Here is a 21271-nt window from a genome sequence, read left to right as displayed (position 1 = left end):
CAGTGAAGGACCTCACACATTGTTCTTTCCCAAACAAAAACTCCGCTTGCTTTGCCATTTTCCAATACCGTCTCAGTCCATAGGGAGAAAGTTCTCACATCCTCTGCTAGGTAGTCACTTCACTGACATCAAAAAGATAAAACTTCAAAACCTTTGCCAGCAAATAATCAGATTCAGAACATAAGAGGGAGGGGAGCAGAGGAGGAAGATGTGGGCAATTAAACAGACATGGCACTGTGATTGGAACCAGAAGTCCGGGAGTCTTAGCTCATCTTCTCACCATCTCTTGCTTCATTAGCAATCTCTCTCTCTTCCTTTAACCACACCTTTCTCCAAAAGCTACACATACAATGGTATTCATACCGGTTTAAAACCCATCAATGGTAGCCCATGTCCTTCAATCTGAAATGCGAACTTCCTATGTGATTTCTGGGGTCCTTCCTCTCAGGCTCTTCCTCCCCATATCCTGGCTGTATGTTCCAGCTGCATTAACTCATCTAACTCTAACCCTAACCCCCCATGCCTCTCCACACTGGTTTATACCAGCCCCTTCACCTAGAACACCCTTCTTCTCACAGAGAATTCTATGAGCTTTTTCTGTTTTATTTCTTTAACAAATCTTTCCATATCCCTCTCTTCACCCTACTCTTCTTAGCCTCTAGTATCCTCTGCTCTACTTTTCACTTCTATGAGATCAATTTTTTTTTTTAGTTTTCACGTACAAGTGAAAACATGTGATATTTAACTTTTTGTTTCACTTAACAGTCTTCCAGTTCCAACCACATGCAAATGATGCAAATGACATGATTTCATTCTTTTTTACGGCTGAAGGGTATTCCATGGTGTACACAAGACTACATTTTCTTCATTCATCTGTTGTTGGATACCCAGGTTGATTCGATATCTTGGCTATTGTAAATAGTGCTTCAAAAAACATGGGGGCGCAGATGTCTCTCTGATAGTATATAAAATGGTTTCCTTTCCTTTGGATAAATTCCCAGAGTGGGACTGCTGGATCTTATGGTAGTTTTTGGAGAGACCCTACACACACACTGTTCTCCATAGCGAGTGTACTAATCTGCATTCCCATCAATAGTATATGAGAGATCCTTGCCAGCGGTCATTATTTTCTTCTCTTTTTCTAACGGCCATCTGAACTAGGGTGAGATGATACCTCACTGTGCTTTTGATTTATGTTTCCCTGATGATTAGTGAAGTTGAGCATTTTTCCATACATTTGTTGGCCATTTGTATATCTTCTTTTGAGAAATGTAATTTCAGACTGTGATCATTTGAGATAACATTAGCGTCACTGTCTCCAGAAGGCCTATCCTGACTTCCCCAGTTCGGACTGGTTATCCCTCATCTGTAAAACACAATGGCAATCTTAACATCAAGGCCAATGGCTGTGTTCTTCCTAAGAAAATGCAAGTGAACACAAAGCAAGAATCACAATGATAATTTATATTTAAGAGTTTTAGGAAAAAACATTGAATTAATTTTAAGAGATATGGAGAGCTCCTAAAGTCTGTGTATAAAGCAAGGTGTATGATTTAAAGATTCCCCAGTGGGAATTCTGTGTGTGTGTGTGTGTCTCTCTCTCTCTCTCTCTCTCTCTCTCTCTCACACACACACACACACACACACACACACGGCATTGCTCTAGTAGAGGCCAGAGCAGCAGTCAGGGGCCAGCTGATGCTACAATACTGAGCAATAAAAAGAGCACAGTTAATATTTTAAAATATCTTCTATTCATATGTTATCAAAGTCAAAAAGAACCTATAGATACAATCCAGGTTACCTGCCTCTGAGTAGCTTCTGTTCCCATGCAGAATCCCCTGGGAAGGGGAAGGGAAGCCACATGAGCAAGAAATAAGTCCTAATACGAGGTAGAATAGAGTTGGGAAGCAAGTGTTTAGCCATCCTTTCTTAATTGCCACTTCCTTTTAGGGCACAAGTTGTGTCTGGCACACAGTAGATGTTTATCCAATAACAGATGACTCCTTCTCTAACCAAAAAAATCTCTAAGTCCCAACTCAAATTCAGCACCATCAGCAGGCAATTTTTAAAAAGGAACTTGGCCCCAGGCCACTCCTTTCCTTCCCCTGCACCAGCCTCGGGCAGCTTCTCCAGTCTCTGGTCCTCATTCTCTTTCACACCTGAAGTCCCAGAGCTGGAGTCTCACCCAGCACACAGTGACCTTCCCAGGCTGCCTGCAACAATGCTAGAGGGCTCCCTCCACTGTGTCATTTCAGTCTTCCTGTTCTTTTTTTTTTCCCTTCTAAACTTTACCCCTTATTCCTCTCACTTTGTTATATCCAAAAGGCTGGGTGCAAATTAACATTTAAAACATGATGAGTATTACTGCTCCCTACTTAGGAACCTTCCCACCTGCTATAAACAAACATTCAGCATGAAGCCACAGCAAGACGTTTACCACATTCCATGCTACATGCACTCTGCAAAATATAAAACTTCGATTTACTTGGTTATTTCCTTGTGCACTCCCTGCTGCCCGGGATTTCAAAGTCTGGATTTTCTCAAAGACCAGGTTGACTTTCCTTTTAGTAGCATCGTCATTATCGGTGCTTCTGAAAAAGACACAGCAGAGAAAGCAATGAGGAACACGAACACTGGGCTCAGAATATTTAACGTGCCATGATACACATGCAAGTCCTTTAAGAAGGCAGATTTGCAAGAGGCTGAATTAATTAAGGGTGCAAACGAAACCAGTGTGAGAGGAGCAGGATGGATGGTATTTTTTCTTCAGATAAATACTGTTCTGTTACTACTCAATTTGGAACAAGGATTCCCATTGAAAGGTGTAAGCAGTGGTGCACAGCAATGAGGCCACAGAGATGTTCAGGCCAGGTTCACTAAAAAGAGAGTGACCCTCCCAGTGCAAAGATGGCATCAGTATCTGGGGGTAGTTGGACACTCCTTTTACATGAGGTGGGAAAATTCCACAGCTCTCGGGCAAGTTAGGGTCTTTTGGGGGGAACTTCTCAGGGGAGTGGGCTAGCCAGATCCTTTGTATCTTTGTCTTAGGAGAGGAAAGGGTTTATGTGTGGCTGCATTAGGCACCCCAACACCTATGTATTTTCAAATACATAAGACAGACATAATCACATTCTAAAGGGTTTATGTGTGGCTGCATTAGGCACCCCAACACTTATGTATTTTCAAATACATAAGACAGACATAATCACATTCTAAATAAGCTTGGAGAAAAGCATACAGTGGTCTTGGAGCCTGTAGCACAGGGGTTATAGCGCCAGCCACATATACTGAACCTGGCCCGGGTCAGCTAAACAACTCCAACAAAAAATAGCCAGGTGGGCGGCGCCTGTGGCTCAGTGAGTAGGGCGCCGGCCCCATATGCCGAGGGTGGTGGGTTCAAACCCAGCCCCGGCCAAACTGCAACAAAAAATAGCCGGGCGTTGTGGTGGGCGCCTGTAGTCCCAGCTGCCTGGGAGGCTGAGGCAAGAGAATCGCGTAAGCCCAAGAGTTAGAGGTTGCTGTGAGCCGTGAGACGCCACGGCACTTTACCCAAGGGCAGTACAGTGAGACTCTGTCTCTACAAAAAAAAAAAAAAAAAAAAAACAGCCAGGTGTTGTGGTGGGCGCCTGTAGTCCCAGCTACTTGGGAGGCTAAGGCAAGAGAATCACGTAAGCCCAAGAGTTTGAAATTGCTGTGAGCTGTGACACCACAGCTCTCTATTGAGAGCAATATAGTGAGACTGTCTCAAAAAAAAAAAAAGTATACAGTGACAATTTAGTATTTGTTACTTGATTCAAATGACTCATTCATTCTAAAAGGAATCCTTCTTTTCTTTGTCGTGTGTGTCTTTCGTACACACACACACATTTATTTTTAAACATTACACTAAGGATGATCTGTAATTATCTTCACTTGTTTAGCCTCTGTGTATTAAAAAAAAAAAAAAAACCCAGGCCAAGACAGTTAACATGGCAGCTCTCTGTCTGTCTGGATTCTATTAGCATCAACCACACACCCAGCAATTAGAAGAAAAAGACCTAAAATAAGTTTCCTTAAACAGGTACTTCTCACTAAAGTCTGTCTCACCAGCATCTCCATAAATCGTGTGTCAAAAGCTTAAGAATTTTAAAAATCAAAAGTTCTTTTACCTTAATGCCCTCACGGGAAGATACTGATAACTAGTTCTTAGGTAGAAGAAATCTTATTGGTTACTTTTTTCTCCTTTTTCAACGACTTCTTATATTATATTTTCAACCTGACTATTCTTCCAGCTCTATAATACAGATTGTAGGCAATTGTAAGGCAAAATACAAATATATAAAATGTTTCTACACTAATGAGTATTTGCCAACTGGATGGTTCTCAATCATGTCAGGCTGTAAAGGTTTTCTTTTTCTTCTTCTTAATCATATCTGATAAGAGAACTGAAACAGAAACTTCAAATTCCTTGCCTAGAATTCTAGCACAGTTAGTATCTAAGTAAGGACTGACACCCAGATTATTCCAACTCAACCCCCAAGATAAGTAAGGAAAGCCCTGCTTTTAAATGACTCCCACATACTTTAAAAATAATGGAAGCAGGGGCTCCTGGCCAATGTTAGCTGTGGGGAGGGGAGGGGGGTTTCACTTGCAACTTCTGAGGAGGAGTGGCTGAGAACTGCCTGTGCGTGAAAGAACACAAGGTGATGGCAGACAACTCAAACCTGACCTGCAGACATTCTTCCTATCTTTGAGAGTTTGTTTTGGAAACTTTAAAGCCTCATTTAAAAACAAAGTCATTCTTATGAGTTCAAACCAGCCTCAGCAAGAGATCCCATCTCTACTAAAAATAGAAAAACTAGCTGGGCATTGTGACAAGTCCCTATAGTCCCAGCTACTTGGGAAACTGAGGCAAGAGGATCTCTTGAGCCCAAGATTTTGAGGATGCTGTGACTATGATGATGCCACAGAACTCTACCCAAGGTGACAGAGTAAGACTATGTTTTAAAAAAACAAAACAAGGGGGCAGCTCCTGTGGCTCAAAGGTGTGGGGCACTGGCCCCATATGCCAGAGGTGGTGGATTCAAACCCAGCCCCAGCCCCAGCCAAAAACTGCAAAAAAAAAAAAAAAAAAAAAAGTCCCCACACCCCAGCTCACTAGTGTCCACTGTGCCTCTCAGCCCAGACTTCAAGAGACCTTGCCAAAAATGCCACCTCAGATGGAGCACGCCATGGAAACCATGATGTTCATATTTCACAAATTTGCCGGGGATGAAGGCTACTTAACAAAGGAGGACCTGAGAGTATTCATGGAGGAGTTCCCCAGATTTTTAGAAAATCGAAAAGACCCTCTGGCCTTAGACAAAATAATGAAGGATCTGGACCAGTGCCGAGATGGCAAAGTGGGCTCTCAGAGCTTCTTTTCCCTAACTGTGGGCCTCACCACTGCATACAACTACTATTTTGTAGCACACATGAACCAGAAAGAAAAGAAGTAGGTAGAACTGAGCAATTACTCTGCACTGAAAAGTGTTCTGTCAAAGGATTGCTTCAAAAATCTGCCCTACAGCTTCTCCCTGTATTAGGATTTCACCAGCAGATCAGGACCCTTAGAATATATACAAATAAAATCCAACTCCCAAATGTCAAGCAGAGAAGGAAAAGTTAATTAAATGCCAGATAAGCTTCTGATTTTTATATTGTTTGCATCCCCTTGCCCTCAATAAACATAATCCTTTTTTTAATTCCAAATTTAAAAAAACCTAAACAAATAAATATATAATCATTTTTAACTTTTAAAGTATAGTGCCCTTTCCCACACTCCCCTTCCAGAGCTCCCACCCCCACCACCCAAGACTTACATGCTGTAATGAAAACTTCAGCCATTGAGTCTTTTCCTTCAAATGGCTCATATAGGGCAAAAGGAAAAGTAAAATACACAAGGCCTCAGAAAAGGACATTACCAGCCCCACAGAAATGACAATGTTTTGCTCTTTAAGGAAAATCACTAACCCTTCTTTGAGGTAATTGTAAAGAATTTGCTTGGCCGTCTCCTCATTGGTTTGCTGAGTGAGCTCTTGCTGGCCCTTTAAGAGATCTGGTGTGGCCTGGAACAGAATATCTGTTATGAGACCACTAGACATTTCCAGGAGAAGACAAAACCCTGAAGCCCAGGCTTCTAAACACATTCTACCTTCCCCAAAACAACTCCCCAGGTAGCATCCTCATTATTACAGTCAGTGACAACACTGAGCTCTGTAACCTCAGGCAAGTTCCTTAACTTCTCATCTCAAACCTCTCACCTGTAAATTGGGGTTAATGGTACCTATCTTCACAGGCCTGGTGCAATCCTATAATACCCAACAAATAGTGCTAGCGCTTACCAACCTTATTATCATTTTTATCAATATCATTATTTTTTATTGTTACTACCAAAACACTCAAGGTACCACTTAAATTCCATCACTTTACAATTAACCTCAATTAGGATTAACCTAATTTCTCAGGCTAGAAATTGACCCAGTCCCTCATGAGGGACAAACATTACCACTGAAGCTCTTGAAGGAAACGAATTTTACGTACTTTCAGGTGTCACACATATCCGTGTACCAACAGAAAGATGGAGCCTCTGTCTAGTGTTTGACAAGCTCCTTCACAGAGAGATCACAATGGGAATCTAGTTCTACTTGAGCGAACCCAGAAAACTATACAATCGGCAACAGGACATCCCTGGTAGGACATAAACTGATCCTAAAATATCAGATGTGCGATTCCTGATTCAAGACTGAGGGGCTGCGTGTTCCTATAGCCTCCTGTAACATGGGTACATCATCTAGATCAGGTAGAGACAAAAAAGCAAAACAGGAATCACACCAGCGTTACCTGAGTATTTGAGGTGGAAGGAAATGTCTTCACAGAAATCTTCTTGGCACCAGAATCAGATGAGGTTGCTGCCGCCCGATTCTGTAACATCAGCGTAGCAGTGGCCGTTTTTATTTCCTCCTCCTTTTTACTCTGCGCTGGGAGGGAGGATGCACGAATCGAGGTGCTTTCCGGAGCTTTCCCACTTCTGCTCTGTGGGGGCGGCCTGGGGAGGGCGCTCTGAGCGCAGGGCTCGGCTCCCGGCAGCTTCGCGCATGCGCGGCCCGCGCTCTGCCTCGCGCGCTGCTCCTGAGACGCCGCCCTCTGCGGGCAGACCTGCGACGGCCGCAGGAGGTGTTCGCTCGACTTGCCCAAGTTCCTACTAAATTCCGTCAGGTACTCAGAGTTCCCTTGGAGACCAAAGGGAAAGGCGCTGTCCACACTCCGGGATCTCTTCCTGTCATCTGGATTGATTCTGTTCCGCTTCCCCGTCCTTCCCCTCCTCTGAAGCCCAGGTTTTTGATCAAATTTTTCAATTAACTGATCCACGCCTGGAATTGATCCCGTATCAATATCCCGCCCGGTTCCTGGCAGGAAGGGGATATACCTTCTATTTTCATGGCGATTGACATTGTCAGCATGGATGGCGCAATCCTGATCGTCCAGTAGAAACCTGTACAGAGAGGTGGCTGAAGTGGGGGTGGCCGATGACGAGGAGGACCTCCGGGACCTAGCACCGTCCAAGACCGGGCCGGCGGAATCCTGTCGCCGGATGGGAAGAATATCGGGCCTGGTTTTCTTGGTTTCGGGGTGGGCGTGTGGGCTGTGGGTGGGCATGGGCCTCCCACCAGGGGAAAGGGCCTCTTCTCCCACGCCCTCCTTGGTGCAGCTCTGAACGTTTACACACACCGAGGTCTGCTTTTTGGGGTCATCGATGACCACGGAGCTGCACAGACGAATGGCCGTCACGTTGGACCTGGTCAGGTCTTCCAAGGGAAGGCCAGTAGGCTGGGAACTGCTGGGTTTGGGAAAGCAAGTCCAAGGCTTCTTATTGTTGGTACCTTCGTCTGTTAAAGTTTTCAGCCAGTTACTCTCAGGAGGTTGGTGGTTTTGTAAGTTCAACTCACTCTTTTCAGGGTCGTAAGGCTGCAAAAGCTCGGGATGCCTCTGAAAGTTCAGCACATGGGATGTCTTCACTGGCCCATCTTTGCCGTCTAGAACTCCATTCTTGCCCTCATGGAGAGAGGGCTGTTTGGGGTTTTTTATAGGGCTGGGCTGGGCGTATGGATTTTCTGGGAGCTGCAATTCTGTACTGTTCCCAGTTAGCACAGAACTGTTGCTGGAATGTAGAGGAAGGTTGTTTATCGGTGGAGATGGGAATGGTGGCCCATTTTCAGAGAAAGATGTGCCTGCTAAACACCGCTCCGTGTTATTCAGGACTATGTAGGGGTGGCCGTCTATCCCCTGGACCCTAATGCTGACACCATAGGAGCCCGCCTTGGGGTGCTGGGAATTCCTTGACCTCTTGGTTTCGTCACTTGCAAGTCTCAGATGGACTCCGTACTCCTGCTGCACGTGCTGATATTCTCCAAAATACAGCTCCATGGTTCACTATTCCAGCTACCAGGGAGAAACGGGGACATTAAGTTAGAATTACACCTATTTAAATGATGATTGGAATCATTATGAGGGCAAAACTTCAAAGTTCAAAGAAAACAAGACACTTTAAACAGCAAAGACACTTCAGAGACAAATGCTGAAAGGTAGCCCTTCCCTGACCCAGACCTGTCCAAACAAGCCCTTCTGGATGCCCTTGAGCCCACGTGACCACTGTTGTCTGTCAACTCTGGGGCCTGAACCCTAGCCCCAGGGTAGGCAACTGGTGTAATGACCTGACACCTTGGGCATAACTTAATTATTCTGTTTCTAGCTTACAGCTGATTGGGCTGCTTTTTTTTCCCCCCCCTCACACTTTATGGGATTTATTTTTAACCAATAGGATGTTCCACCTACCAGCAATTGAGAATTAGGTACTTTTCCATGGAAATGATTAAAAGGTAAGGAATTCTGATGCTCACCATTCTATTCTGTTAACTTCCCTCTCAAAACACTTTGAGGCTCTTTTTAATTCACAGTCCCGCTTTGAAATCTTTAACACTAGTTATTTCAATATTCAATGCTTAAAACATTTTTACTCTAAGCAATCAGTTATTTGTAAAACTGGCAGTGAGATTAGAATTATTCTTTTTTTTTTTTTTTTTTTTTTTTTGGTAGAGACAGAGTCTCACTTTATTGCCCTCCATAGAGTGCCCTGGCATCACCAGGCTCACAGCAACCTCCCAACTCCTGGGCTTAGGCAATTCTCTTGTCTCAGCCTCCCTAGTAGCTGGACCACAGGCACAACGCTTGGCTATTTTTTTGTTGCAGTTTTGGCCAGGGCTGGATTTGAACCTGCCACCCTCATTATATGGGGCCGGCACCGCCCAAGATTAGAATTATTAAAAATAATTTTCAGTCTTTTTCCCTACCAAAAAAGTAGCATATTGATCTGAAAAATGTTAAAAAATAAAAATGAAGACAACTCAGGGCTATTTATTTTGTGGCAGGTCCTACTGCCAAGAATAGCTGCCTTCACCTTTCTGGGGTGTGGCCACCTTTGTCAGATGACAGCAGACAGCTCACCCAGCAGGACACCCACCCTACCCACGACCTGATGTACTCCCAGGAGAAATTTACTTCTATATGAGCATTACTCCAAAAAACTCCAACAACAAAGGAGACCCAAAAGGAGCAGCAAGAACTGGTCATAGATAAAAGCTGTCTCATTTTCCTTCACTCTTAGGAGGTTTTGGAGTTTTCTTTCTATTCTGGAGTCAATCCGGCAGCATATTTTCTAAGAAAATCAACTATTTGGGGGCGGCACCTGTGGCTCAGTTGGTAAGGCGCCGGCCCCATATACGGAGGGTGGCGGTTCAAGCCCAGCCCCAGCCAAACTGCAACCAAAAAATAACTGGGCGTTGTGGCGGGCGCCTGTAGTCCCAGCTACTCGGGAGGCTGAGGCAAGAGAATCACCTAAGCCCAGGAGTTGGAGGTTGCTGTGAGCTGTGTGATGCCATGGCACTCTACCCGAGGGCCATAAAGTGAGACTCTGTCTCTACAAAAAAAAAAAAAGAAAATCAACTATTTGATCCACATTTACAAATTCATTTGCACATTTTGCAAAGTGTAAATCATTTCTTCTATATCTCTTTATTATTCAAATTTGTGCTTTCTCCCATTTATTGACTACACTAATAGAATATATGTACATACTTTTTCACTGTTATTTACCTAAAGAAACAGCTCTTATCCATCACTTTTTTCTTTAATTTTCTATTTTACTGAGTTCTAATTTGAGCTTGAGAATTTCCTTCTGCTTTCCTTAATTTCATTTTGTTGTTCTACTTCCAACTTCTTGACTTAAATGCCTTCATTTGTTTATTTTCTCTTTTTAATTTAAGCACATAAATTGTGGTATGCAACTGTGTCACTTAGTAATTATGTTGGCTTCAACTAACAAAGAAAATCAAAATAGCTGCTTAAGACTTCAGTTAGATTTCTTTCCTCAAAGGTAGAAGTCCAGAGCTGAAATAAACCCCAAGATATTTTTGAGGGGGTCTCTTTTATCTTCCCACTCATCTATCTTTGTTTAACTTAACACAGTGGTTTTCAACCATCCTAATGCCACGACCCTTTAATACAGTTCCTCATGATATGGTGGCCCCCAACATAAAATTATTTTTGTTGCTACTTCATAACTGTAATTTTTCTACTGTTAAGAATCATAATGTAAATATATGATATGTAGGATGTATTTAGGCGACCCCTGTGAAAGGGTCGTTCAACCCCCAAAGGGGTCACAACCCACAGGTCGAGAACTGCTAGTTTAACATATTAGACACCATGTGATTATAAGATGGCTGAGCTAACATCACATATACCAAAGGCTGAGGACAGATGAGTCAACTTTCCTTTTAAGGAGATTTCCTGGAAGTCCACCCACTCATAATCCCTTACATGTTATTGGTGGGAACCTAATCATCCCACCACCCTCACCAGAGAGAAGCTGGGAAGTAGGATTTTTAAAGCTGGTTATTTATGCTTTAAAGAAATTAATGTTCTGGGTGGCGCCTGTGGCTCAGTCGGTAAGGTGCAGACCCCATATATACCGAGGGTGGCGGGTTCAAACCCGGCCCTGGCTGAACTGCAACCAAAAAAATAGCTGGGCGTTGTGGTGGGCGCCTGTAGTCCCAGCTACTGGAGAGGCTGAGGCAAGAGAATCGCTTAAGCCCACGAGTTGGAGGTTGCTGTGAGCTGTGTGATGCCATGGCACTCTACCGAGGGCCATAAAGTGAGACTCTGTCTCTACAAAAAAAAAGAAAGAAAGAAATTAATGTTCTGTTAGTAAAAAGAGAGAGAAGAATGAACATTGGGAAGACAGCCAACAGTTTCCACCACAGTATGTTTCTATTACTATTTTCTAGATGGTTTCTATTTGGGGTTTTGATTTCTTTTTTGACACTCAAGAGTTATTTTTGAGAAAGTTTGTTCATATCCAGTATTTTTTTGTTGTTGTGTTACTTTGGTCTGGAGAGTTTTTATTTCTAAATATTGTTAATTTCCACCTCTAATGTGGTTAGGAAATGAAGTTCAGACTCTACTATTTCTTCCTTTTCTTTTTTTTTTGACAGAGTCTTAAGCTATCACCCTGGGTAGAGTGTCATGGCGACATCATAGCTGACAGCAACCTTGGGCTCAAGCAATCCCCTCGCCTCAGTTTTTTGTATTTTTAGTAGAGATGGGGTCTCGCTGTGGCTCAGGCTGGTGTTAAACCCGTGAGCTCAAGCAATCCACCAGCTGAGGCCTCCCAGAGTGCTAGGATTACAGGCGTGAGCCACCGTGCCCAGCCTATTTCTTCCTTTTTAAATTTGTGGTTTCGTCTATAGGCAAATATCTGGACAATTTTTGGCAATGCTTCATGGGTACTAGCTGTAGTTTTCACTTTCAGATATAACATTCAAAATCTATCCATTAGTACAAACTTAATAATTATTTAGTACAGCTATAGCACATCCTTACTTACTTTGTCCCTGATTGATTTGTCTTGGGGTTTTCTGGATTCATTCTGTCCTCTACCACCAGTATGGCGCTGTCCGTTTTGCTTAGTGATTTTTCTTGTAAATGTAAAAAATACCACCTCCCATTTTACAGATAGGAACAACTGGGAGAGCTACATTCATTCACCTGCAGTATTTACCATCTCACCATTTCCAATTATCTCATTAGGTCTACTTTCATTTTCAAAGTTATACTAACAATTTTAAATAAGTGAATTTTTAATCAGAGTAAAACAAGATATAATGAAAACCTATAAGCCACCAGCTTCTCTCCCCCAGTCTCAAATACATTCAGCAGGAAAAATTACCCGCAAATTTTTCGTGTTTCTTCAAGTACTTGCCTCCATGTTGCTAAATAATATTTCTAGCTGTGATTTCTTATCAATTTTATATGTGGTAGATTTCACACACTATACACACAAATTTCTCATTCTGCTAGACTCCCAAGAATAAAATTAAGAGCCAGTTGTTTACAGCAGTGGTTCTCAACCTTCCTAATACTGCAATGTATTTTCATTGTTAAAAAGGGGTCACAACCCACAGGTTGAGAACCACTGCTTTACAGTATTATGTTACATAAATATTTTTCACTAAAGAGCCAAGTTGTATTTTATGGTCATCTTTCCTTTCTCACAAAACTTACTGTTCTGAAATTAATGACTGTTGTTTTCTACATACTTTTTGTTCTTTTTCTGCTTTCAATTTCAGCTGGCTTTCACTCTTCTTAGTTTGAAGTTCTGTTGGTTTTTTTTTTTCTTATTTTCTTTTTTTTCTGTTCTTTAGCGATTCTCTTCGCTTTGCCTCCCAAGTAGCTGGGATTACAGGTGCCTGCCACTACACCCGGCTTTTTTGGTAGAGACGGGGTTTCACTCTGGCTCGCTCCTGCTCATACTGGTCTGCAACCTCCCAGCTCAGGAAATCACTCCCCTTGGCCTCCCACAGCGCTGGGACTACAGGCGTGAGCCACCATCCCCAGCCTACATACTTATTTTTAAATCCTTTCATCACCTACATTTTATCTGTTAGATGCTTCCCAGCATAAAATTTCCCAGAAATCACAACATCAGATAATGCAATAATCTTCCCCCCCCCCCACCTCCCTTTGGCAGCCTTTCATCCTCCTGCCCTATATTAGGGTCTCACTGCTCTCTTCTTTTGTGTTAATATTATTTCCTGAGTTTTCATATCTTCCTCTCTATCAGTTTACCTAATTGGTCTGATAGAACACACTTCCAATTGAATTCTAAGAGGCCAGGCACGGTGGCTCACACCTGTAATCCCAGAACTCTGGGAAGCCTTTGGAGCATGTGGATTGCTTGAGCTCAGGAGCTCAAGATAAGCCTGAGCAAGAACAAGACCAGTCTCTACCAAAAAATAGAAAAATAATCAGCCGAGCGTTGTGGTGGGTGTCTGTATCCCAGCTACTCAGGAGGCTGAGGCAAGAGGAACTCTTGTACCCAAGAGTTTGAGGTTGCAGTGAGCTACAATGAGGCCATAGCACTCTACCCAGGATGACAGAGTGAGATTCTGTCTCAAAAAAACCAAAAACAAAGACAACATAATTCTAAGAAAAGGTCCAAGGGGATAAATATTTTGAACCCTTGTATTTTGAAAAATACCTTTATTCTCTGCTTACTTTTTTGATTGATAGTCTAACTAGATTTAGAATCTAGATTAAAAATAATTTCCCTCAGACTTTTTAAAGTTTTGCTCCATTACCTTCTGGCTCCCAGGGACACTGTTAGGAATTCTGATGCTATTATATGATATCCTTTCTTTTATATATGACCAATTTATTTTTCTCTGAAAGTATTTAGGAACTTTTATCACTGGGGTTCTGAAATTTCACAGTAACATGCCCAGGTCTGGCTTTTATAAAATTGGGCACTTTTATAAAACAGGAACACTTAATATATTCTCTCCATTTGGAAATTCATGTTTTTAATTCTGCAAAACGTGTTTGCATTCTTTCTGTGACAACGGTCAGAGAACCGTTTTATTCTGTTCTTGGTTTTTGCATCTACTATGATAGTAATGTTAAATCTTTTGGACCCCATCTCAATTTGTCACATACTTTCAATTTTTTTGTTTGTTTGTTTGTTTTTTGTAGAGACAGAGTCTCACTGTACTGCCCTCGGGTAGAGTGCCATGACATCACACAGCTCACAGCAACCTCTAACTCTTGGGCTTACGCGATTCTCTTGCCTTAGCCTCCTGAGCAGCTGGGACTACAGGCACCCGCCACAACGCCCGGCTATTTTTTTGTTGCAGTTTGGCTGGGGCTGGGTTTGAACCTGCCACCCTCGGCATATGGGGCCGGCGCCCTACTCACTGAGCCACAGGCACCGCCCCCATACTTTCAATTTTTTTGTATTTCTTTTCTACTTTTTAACTCCATCTTTTCTTGCTCTACTTTATGAGAGGCATTTTTAAATAATTTAATCTGTAATTTCTAGTAGCTTTTTCTTTGTTCTTTAATTATTCTTTTCTTAAATGCTATTCTTATAAGCTTCTCTCCCTCTCTAAGAACTACAGCTTTTTTCAAAAGACATTTTCCCGCTTTCTGCAACATCGCCGTCTTCTGTGGGATTTCTCTGTTTGTTCTGGTCCCTGTCTCTCATACTGAAGGCTTTCTTGCCGTGACTGGTAGTCCCTGGTTGCCTGACCTATTTGAGAGTGAAGCACCAGAGCAGACTGGAGGCTCTGCACATGTGCAGAGGACAATTAGGGGAAGGGAAGATTTCCACTGAAGAACCCACAAATTTCACTATCTGGGGCCATTATTTTCCAGAACCATTCATTTTCTTAAGAATCCTCCACTCCATTGCTGGGGGTGCACAAGTCTGGCTGATGGCCTCCAGACACAGGGCAGGAGAAAGGCCACAAGAGGCCCCAGCTGTCGTGAATGTCCATCTTTCCAATTATCCACCTGTGCCTTCAACACCTTTCCAGTTCCTTTTCCCCAGAGAACAGCCCTCCGGGCTGCTGCTGGGGTCAGGGAGAGGGGCAGGGCCAGGGTCTGGAGAAGAATGGAGAGGTCTAACTACTCCAGGTCTCCAAGTTCTTAAATGACACCTTAGGTTCTGCCCAAGTCCCTAGCCTTCTACCCTAACACATGCCCCCATGCCTCGGTTCTGTGCTGCGGCACTTCTCTCCCCAGCCCGGGGGACCCACCTCCACTGGCAGGGGAACGCTCCACCCCATCTCCACTGCCATCTGTGCCCAGAGTAGGTTTCAATATCTTACATCCCTTTACCATTGAATGGGATTTTGAAAAGGAGATAAACTCTTAAACTCATCGAGCTTGACAAGGCTAATAATACTGTAAAACACCTCAGTACCAAGGACAAGTCCAGCCAGCATGCCACAGGCTGATGGAGCAGTGCCCAGGGCTGAGACCAAAGTCACCCGGGGCCCTTGACCTCTTCTTCCGAGAGCAGTGCTGGCACATTTCATTCTGGATCTCTCAACATGCTCATGTTTAATAAAGTTTATAATATTTTTCTTTTTAACAGAAGAGCCTCTTTTTGTGGGTGTGGTAGTTACTAAATGGAGTTGTTTTGCTCACCAATAATCTGTTCCTATGCAGACACTGAGTTTTCAATGAAAATATTTCCTCTAATATTTATTAATAAAATTCTTGTCAAGGGTTTTACAGTCCTTTGCCATAGCTGCTGCTACTACAGTCAACACTAATTACATTTCACTCTTTGAATAAGGCCACCTTGGCTTATTATAATCTTAGCTCCCTGTTGGTGAATTAATCCGCATATTTGAATTTCATGAAATGTCCACAATTTACATTTCCTTGACAACAAACCTCAGTCCAATATTTTCAGGGAACGATATTTCTCAGCTGGGCACTGGTGTCTTAAGGGAATGTGGATTTCCTTCCCAATCAAAGTGTAAACACTGAATTAATTAATGAATTTGAGGACAGCTGTTCTCCACTTTCAGGCATGGGGCCACGTTTACAATCCTAATGCACCACAGACATGCTTGGCATTGGGGACTAAGCCCAACCAAGGGCTTACATAATTTGGCAGTAAATACTGATCAATTGCCAGGATGCAACATTGTGGCACTTGGCAAATAAAAGTGGTGTTTTAGAGTGAAAATAATACTTTATGAAAAGACTGCTAAATGATGATAATTGCTTTAGTTAGCAAGATCAATGAGGGTATTTATAAGAACAAAGAGCTTAGCTCTTGGAAGAACTATGAATATATGCCAGATAGAAACATTTCCTCTCTCTGGGCCATCACATGTTATCAGCTGAGTGTGGAGATTAGTCACGTAATGCTGGTCCACACAACCCCTACCTCACCACTAATTCTCAGCGGCACCTCCCAGCCCAGCATACATATTCACCAGCCATTCCAGGGGCCCTGGTGGCTTCTGAGGAATGCAACTGGGCAGTCTGAAACCTTTATGCCTTGGTTTGCCCTTGACTCTCAAGGAAAATGGTCCCCAACAGCCAGGCCAGGCTCCCCCAAGCACCCAGCATAGTACCTAGCATGAGAGAGACATTCCACATACAATTGCTTGGAACAAGTCCTTCTATTTTATCATACCTGTCATTTAAAAGAGCATCTAAAGCAGGTGCCGGGAGATAACGAGCTTCAGTGCAGTCTTGACCTTATTCCAAGAAACAAGTGAACCACCAACCAAAAAGTAATTTCCCGAGGGGGATCCTGTGGCTGTCTCATCCAGAAGGAAGCCACCACCAGTCTGATAATAAACGCAAGTTAAAACCTTCAAACAGTGGACAAAACATTTAATTACTCCTAACGGATTTGTCTGTAGCACTGGTGGGAAAACAGGATTCCATGTGGGAAATCCACAGTAGAACCTCAACTAGATAAAAGTGAAAGATGAGAGTGGAAAACCCAAAACAAGCAAAATAGATGCCAGTTTCAATGTATTCCCTAACATGACAGAAAGAAGCAGTCTTACCTAAAACTAAGCTTGGAGCTCCACCTCTCTATATCCAAATATTTATATGTTCACTAGTACAAACGTAGGAAGCTGATCAAACTTTTAAGATTTCAAAGGAACTGTCATTGCATGTAGTTAAGCCTTTAGAACACCCTGGGAAAACAACTTCAGAAATAAACCTGGGCTGGGCACAGTGGCTCACGCCTATAATCCTATCAGTCTGGAAGGCCGAGGAAAGTGGATTGCTTGAGCTCAGGAGTCTCAGACCAGCTGAGCAAGAGTAAGACCCCATCTCTAAAAATAGCCAGGCATTGTGGCAGTCGCCTGTAGTCTCAGCTACTCTGGAGACTGAAGCAAGAGGATCACTTAAGCCCAGGAGTTGGAGGTTGCTGCGAACTATGATGCCACCACACTGTACCTAGGGTAACAGAGTGAGACTCTGTCTCAAAAAATTAAATAAATAAAATAAGCCTGAGGTTTGGAAATGAAAGCAGAGTTGCTGTCTACTTCACACAGTTTATTATAATTTGGATCTCTTTAAATGAGCCTGACAACCAAAACTTTTCTATTTGGGGTGAGGGAAAATAAATGTTTAATATTGTGTGATGTACCTTCTCCTTAAACTCAGCTTTCACAAAAAAAGGACGGTGTAAAATATAGAAAAGCCACACCTTTGGAAATGTTCCTTTTATTAGGGTTGGAGACCTAGGAGAATCATCCAGGAGTTTGAAGATTTGGGGTCACTGTGACTTTCCTCTGACCACATGTGGCTGGGCCCTGACAGCACAGACAGCAAGCTGGCTTTCCTCTGAACTCCCCACTGCCCCCTGGACTTGCCTCCTCCTTTCCCCATGGGTGGGTCTCCAGCACCCCACTTTTCTTGATCCTGTATCTCTTAATTGGTTAGCAAATATATCACCACTTAATTTATGGTGCTCATGTGTTTCCAATTTAACTTATATTTTAAATAATTTGTATTAGTTTAATAAATTCAGTGATTAATATTTCACATTCCTCGTGGGCCCTCCAAACAATGTAGAATCCATGTCCCAAAAAAGTACTTAAGATATGTCATTCATCTTTTTCATCTCTTGACCTTTGAAGTGATTTCTCCCATCAATACAAAGCTAAACCACATGAGTTCACAATTCTGCCGATAAAGACTAAAGCACTACTCCAGATGCAGGGCAGGGAAAATTCCAACATTGGGCTCAAGTCAAATACCAGCTCTGGACAAGTCTTTCATTTCTCTGAGTGTTTTCCTATCTCTAAAGTCAGAATAGCAATGATGACCTCATAAGGTAATTGGGAACATTAAATCATACATTGTAGGGCGGCACCTGTGGCTCAGTGAGTAGGGCGCCGGCCCCATATGCCAAGGGTGGTGGGTTCAAACCCAGCCCCGGCCAAACTGCAACAAAAAAAATAGCCGGGTGTTGTGGCGGGCGCCTGTGGTCCCAGCTACTCAGGAGGCTGAGGCAAGAGAATCGCGTAAGCCCAAGAGCTGGAGGTTGCTGTGAGCCGTGTGATGCCACCGCACTCTACCGAGGGCAGTAAAGTGAGACTCTGTCTTTACCAAAAAAAAAAAAAAAAGAATCTATTACATAAATGGCCAACTCATACAAAAACACACTTTAAAATAAAAAAAAAAATCATACATTGTATGCTAAATGAAATGACAGGAATCTGGAACCAAAAACTCAATGTGGCATTTATGGCCACATGACAGCTGACTTTGTTCATAGAATGTTGGTTGGTTTTTTTATTTGGAGGGGGGGGTTGTTGAGACACAGTGTTACTCTGTCACCCTGGGTAGAGTGCCCTGGCATCTTAGCTCACAGCAACCTCAAACTTTTGGGTTCTAGAGAGTAGCTGGGACTATAGTAGCCTGCTACAAAATCCAGTTAGTTTTTCTATTAGTAGAGATGGAGATCTTGCTCTTGCTCAGGCTGGTCTAGAACTTGTGAGCTCAAGCAATCCACCCACCTTGGCCTCCTAGAATGCTAGGATTAGAGGCGTGAGCCACGGCGCACCCGGCCATAAAATGGTTTTACACACAAGCCAAAGACTAAAAACCCCACTGGTTAACCAAACAGCTATTAACCACTAACATCCTAAAATAATATTTTAACTAAGTAAAATATCAGAAAGCTGAGCAGCTGAAGTACAATATTGTGTCTACAGTGGAAATGTAATACATAATTGTTATAATAAAAGAATGAATGAGCATCTGCATATTACCACATACCCAGAAAAGGTCTTAACGGATCCACACCATTTGTGCTATAGTTTTCTACATGAAGCCTAAAACCAAAATATATAAATAAACATGCCCTCTCTAAGGCCAAATCTGGCTTCAGGATCCTCCTCAACAGCACACACTCCAGCAGTTATTGCCAATTGATCAGTATAGACACAAAATAAAACCCACTTGCCACCCTGATATATGACACTTCCCTAAACCTATACTGAAACCAAAATGTCCAGGAAATAAACTACCTGCTAAAACCAACACAGCTGTCTTAGATTTCTCAAGGGCTGACACTGGTTTCACTGTAGTCAACTCAGCACTGAAAAACTATTTAAACTCAGGGCATACCCTATGTTCACGTTCACAGTATTGGCATTAATACTATGATACCAGGCCATCAACAGGAACGGATACCCAGCAAGACAAGCTCCTATCCTCACACTATGTGGCATGACCATGTTTTTATGACCTTTACTTTCAATATTTCTTTCCCCCTCCGGTATAAAACTATCTCCCTTTACCTATGAAAAGTCTGTTCTTTCGTCAAGATTCACCTGCTCATGCGGCTTCTGACATGCAGCTGCCCAGTGGTGGCCTCTCCAGTAGGCCAGTTTGGTCCCAACAACTATATCTAAAGTTTGATCAACCGATTCTTTTTTTTTTTTTTGTAAAAGCCTGTGTATTCCATGCTTAAATGTCTTTGTTGTGAAGCTATTTTTTTTCTTTTTTTTATTTCTTTATTTTTATTATTTTTTTATTGTTAAATCATAGCTGTGTACATTAGTGCAATCAAGGGGTACAATGTGCTGGTTTCATATGCAATCTGAAATATTCTCATCAAACTGTTCAACGTAGCCTTCATGGCATTTTCTTAGTTATTGTATGTAGACATTTGTATTCTGCCTTTAGTAAGTTTCGCCTTTACCCATTCTAAGATGTACCATAGGTGTGGCCCCACCCACTGCCCTCCCTCCACCCTTCCCCTTCTTTGGCCCTTTCCTCATAGTCTTGTGCTACAGTTGGGTTATAGCCTTCATGTGAAAGCTATAATTTAGCTTCATAGTAGGGCTGAGTACATTGGATACTTTTTCTTCCATTCCTGAGATACTTTGCTAAGAAGAGTATGTTCCTCCAGCTCCATCCATGTAAACATGAAAGAGGTAAAGTCTCCATCTTTCTTTAAGGCTGCATAGTATATACCTCAATACTATGAGGTATTGAGGTATACATGTACCTCAATTTGCTAGTCCATTTGTGGGTCAATGGGCACTTGAGCTTCTTCCATGACTTAGCAATTATGAATTGGGCTGCAATAAACATTCTGATATAGATGTCTTTGTTATATTGTGATTTTTGGTCTTCTGGGTATAAACCTAGTAAAGGAATTACAGGATCGAATGGCAGGTCTATTTGTAGGTCTCTAAGTATTCTCCAAACGTCCTTCCAGAAGGAACATATTGGTGTGCATTCCCACCAGCAGTGTAGAAGTGTGCCCTTTTCTCCACATCCACGCCAACATCTCTGGTTTTGGGATTTTGTTATGTGGGCTACTCTTTCTGGGGTTAGGTGATATCTCAAAGTAGTTTTGATTTGCATTTCTCTGATGATTAAGGATGATGAGCTTTTTATCATGTGTTTGTAGATTGTGCGTCTATCTTCTATAGAGAAGTTTCTCCTCAAGTCTTTTGCTAATACATTTGAGTTCTCTGTGGATTCTTGCTAATACATTTGAGTTCTCTGTGTATTCTGGTTATTAGACCTTCATCGGAGGTATAACCTGCAAATATTTTCTCCCATTCTGAGGGCTGTCTCCTTGCTTTACTTACTGTGTTCTTGGCTGTGCAGAAGTTTTTAGTTTGATCAGGTCCCAGTAGTGTATTTTTGATACTGCTTCAATTGCCTGGGGAGTCCTCCTCATAAAATATTCACCCAGGCCGATTCCTTCAAGAGTTTTCCCTGCATTTTCTTCAAGTATTTTTATAGTTTCATGTCTTAAGTTTAAATCTTTTATCCAGTGAGAGTCTATCTTAGTTAATGGTGAAAGGTGTGGGTCCAGTTTCAATCTTCTACAGCTTGCCAGCCA

The 21271-nt window shown here is 42.5% G+C and overlaps 1 protein-coding gene across 3 annotated transcripts in view; it reads right to left on the bottom strand.

Moving 5' to 3' along the window:
- The window catches only part of CGNL1 (cingulin like 1), a 179296-nt gene that overhangs the window by 97024 nt on the left and 61001 nt on the right, over window positions 1-21271 (bottom strand). For all 3 annotated transcript variants that reach the window (XM_053593486.1, XM_053593485.1, XM_053593487.1), the window contains exons 2-4: window positions 6865-8463; window positions 5995-6089; window positions 2489-2594 (exon numbers count right to left, since the gene is read on the bottom strand). In XM_053593486.1, coding sequence (XP_053449461.1) covers window positions 2489-2594; window positions 5995-6089; window positions 6865-8448 — 1785 coding nt within the window. In that variant the 5' untranslated portion in view covers window positions 8449-8463. The remainder of the gene's footprint in view (window positions 1-2488; window positions 2595-5994; window positions 6090-6864; window positions 8464-21271) is intronic.

Source organism: Nycticebus coucang, chromosome 6 (genome assembly GCF_027406575.1).
Source record: "Nycticebus coucang isolate mNycCou1 chromosome 6, mNycCou1.pri, whole genome shotgun sequence".
NCBI lineage: Eukaryota > Metazoa > Chordata > Mammalia > Primates > Lorisidae > Nycticebus > Nycticebus coucang.
The sequence above is the reverse complement of the archived record's forward strand: the minus strand, read 5'-3'. Positions and strand labels throughout refer to the sequence as shown.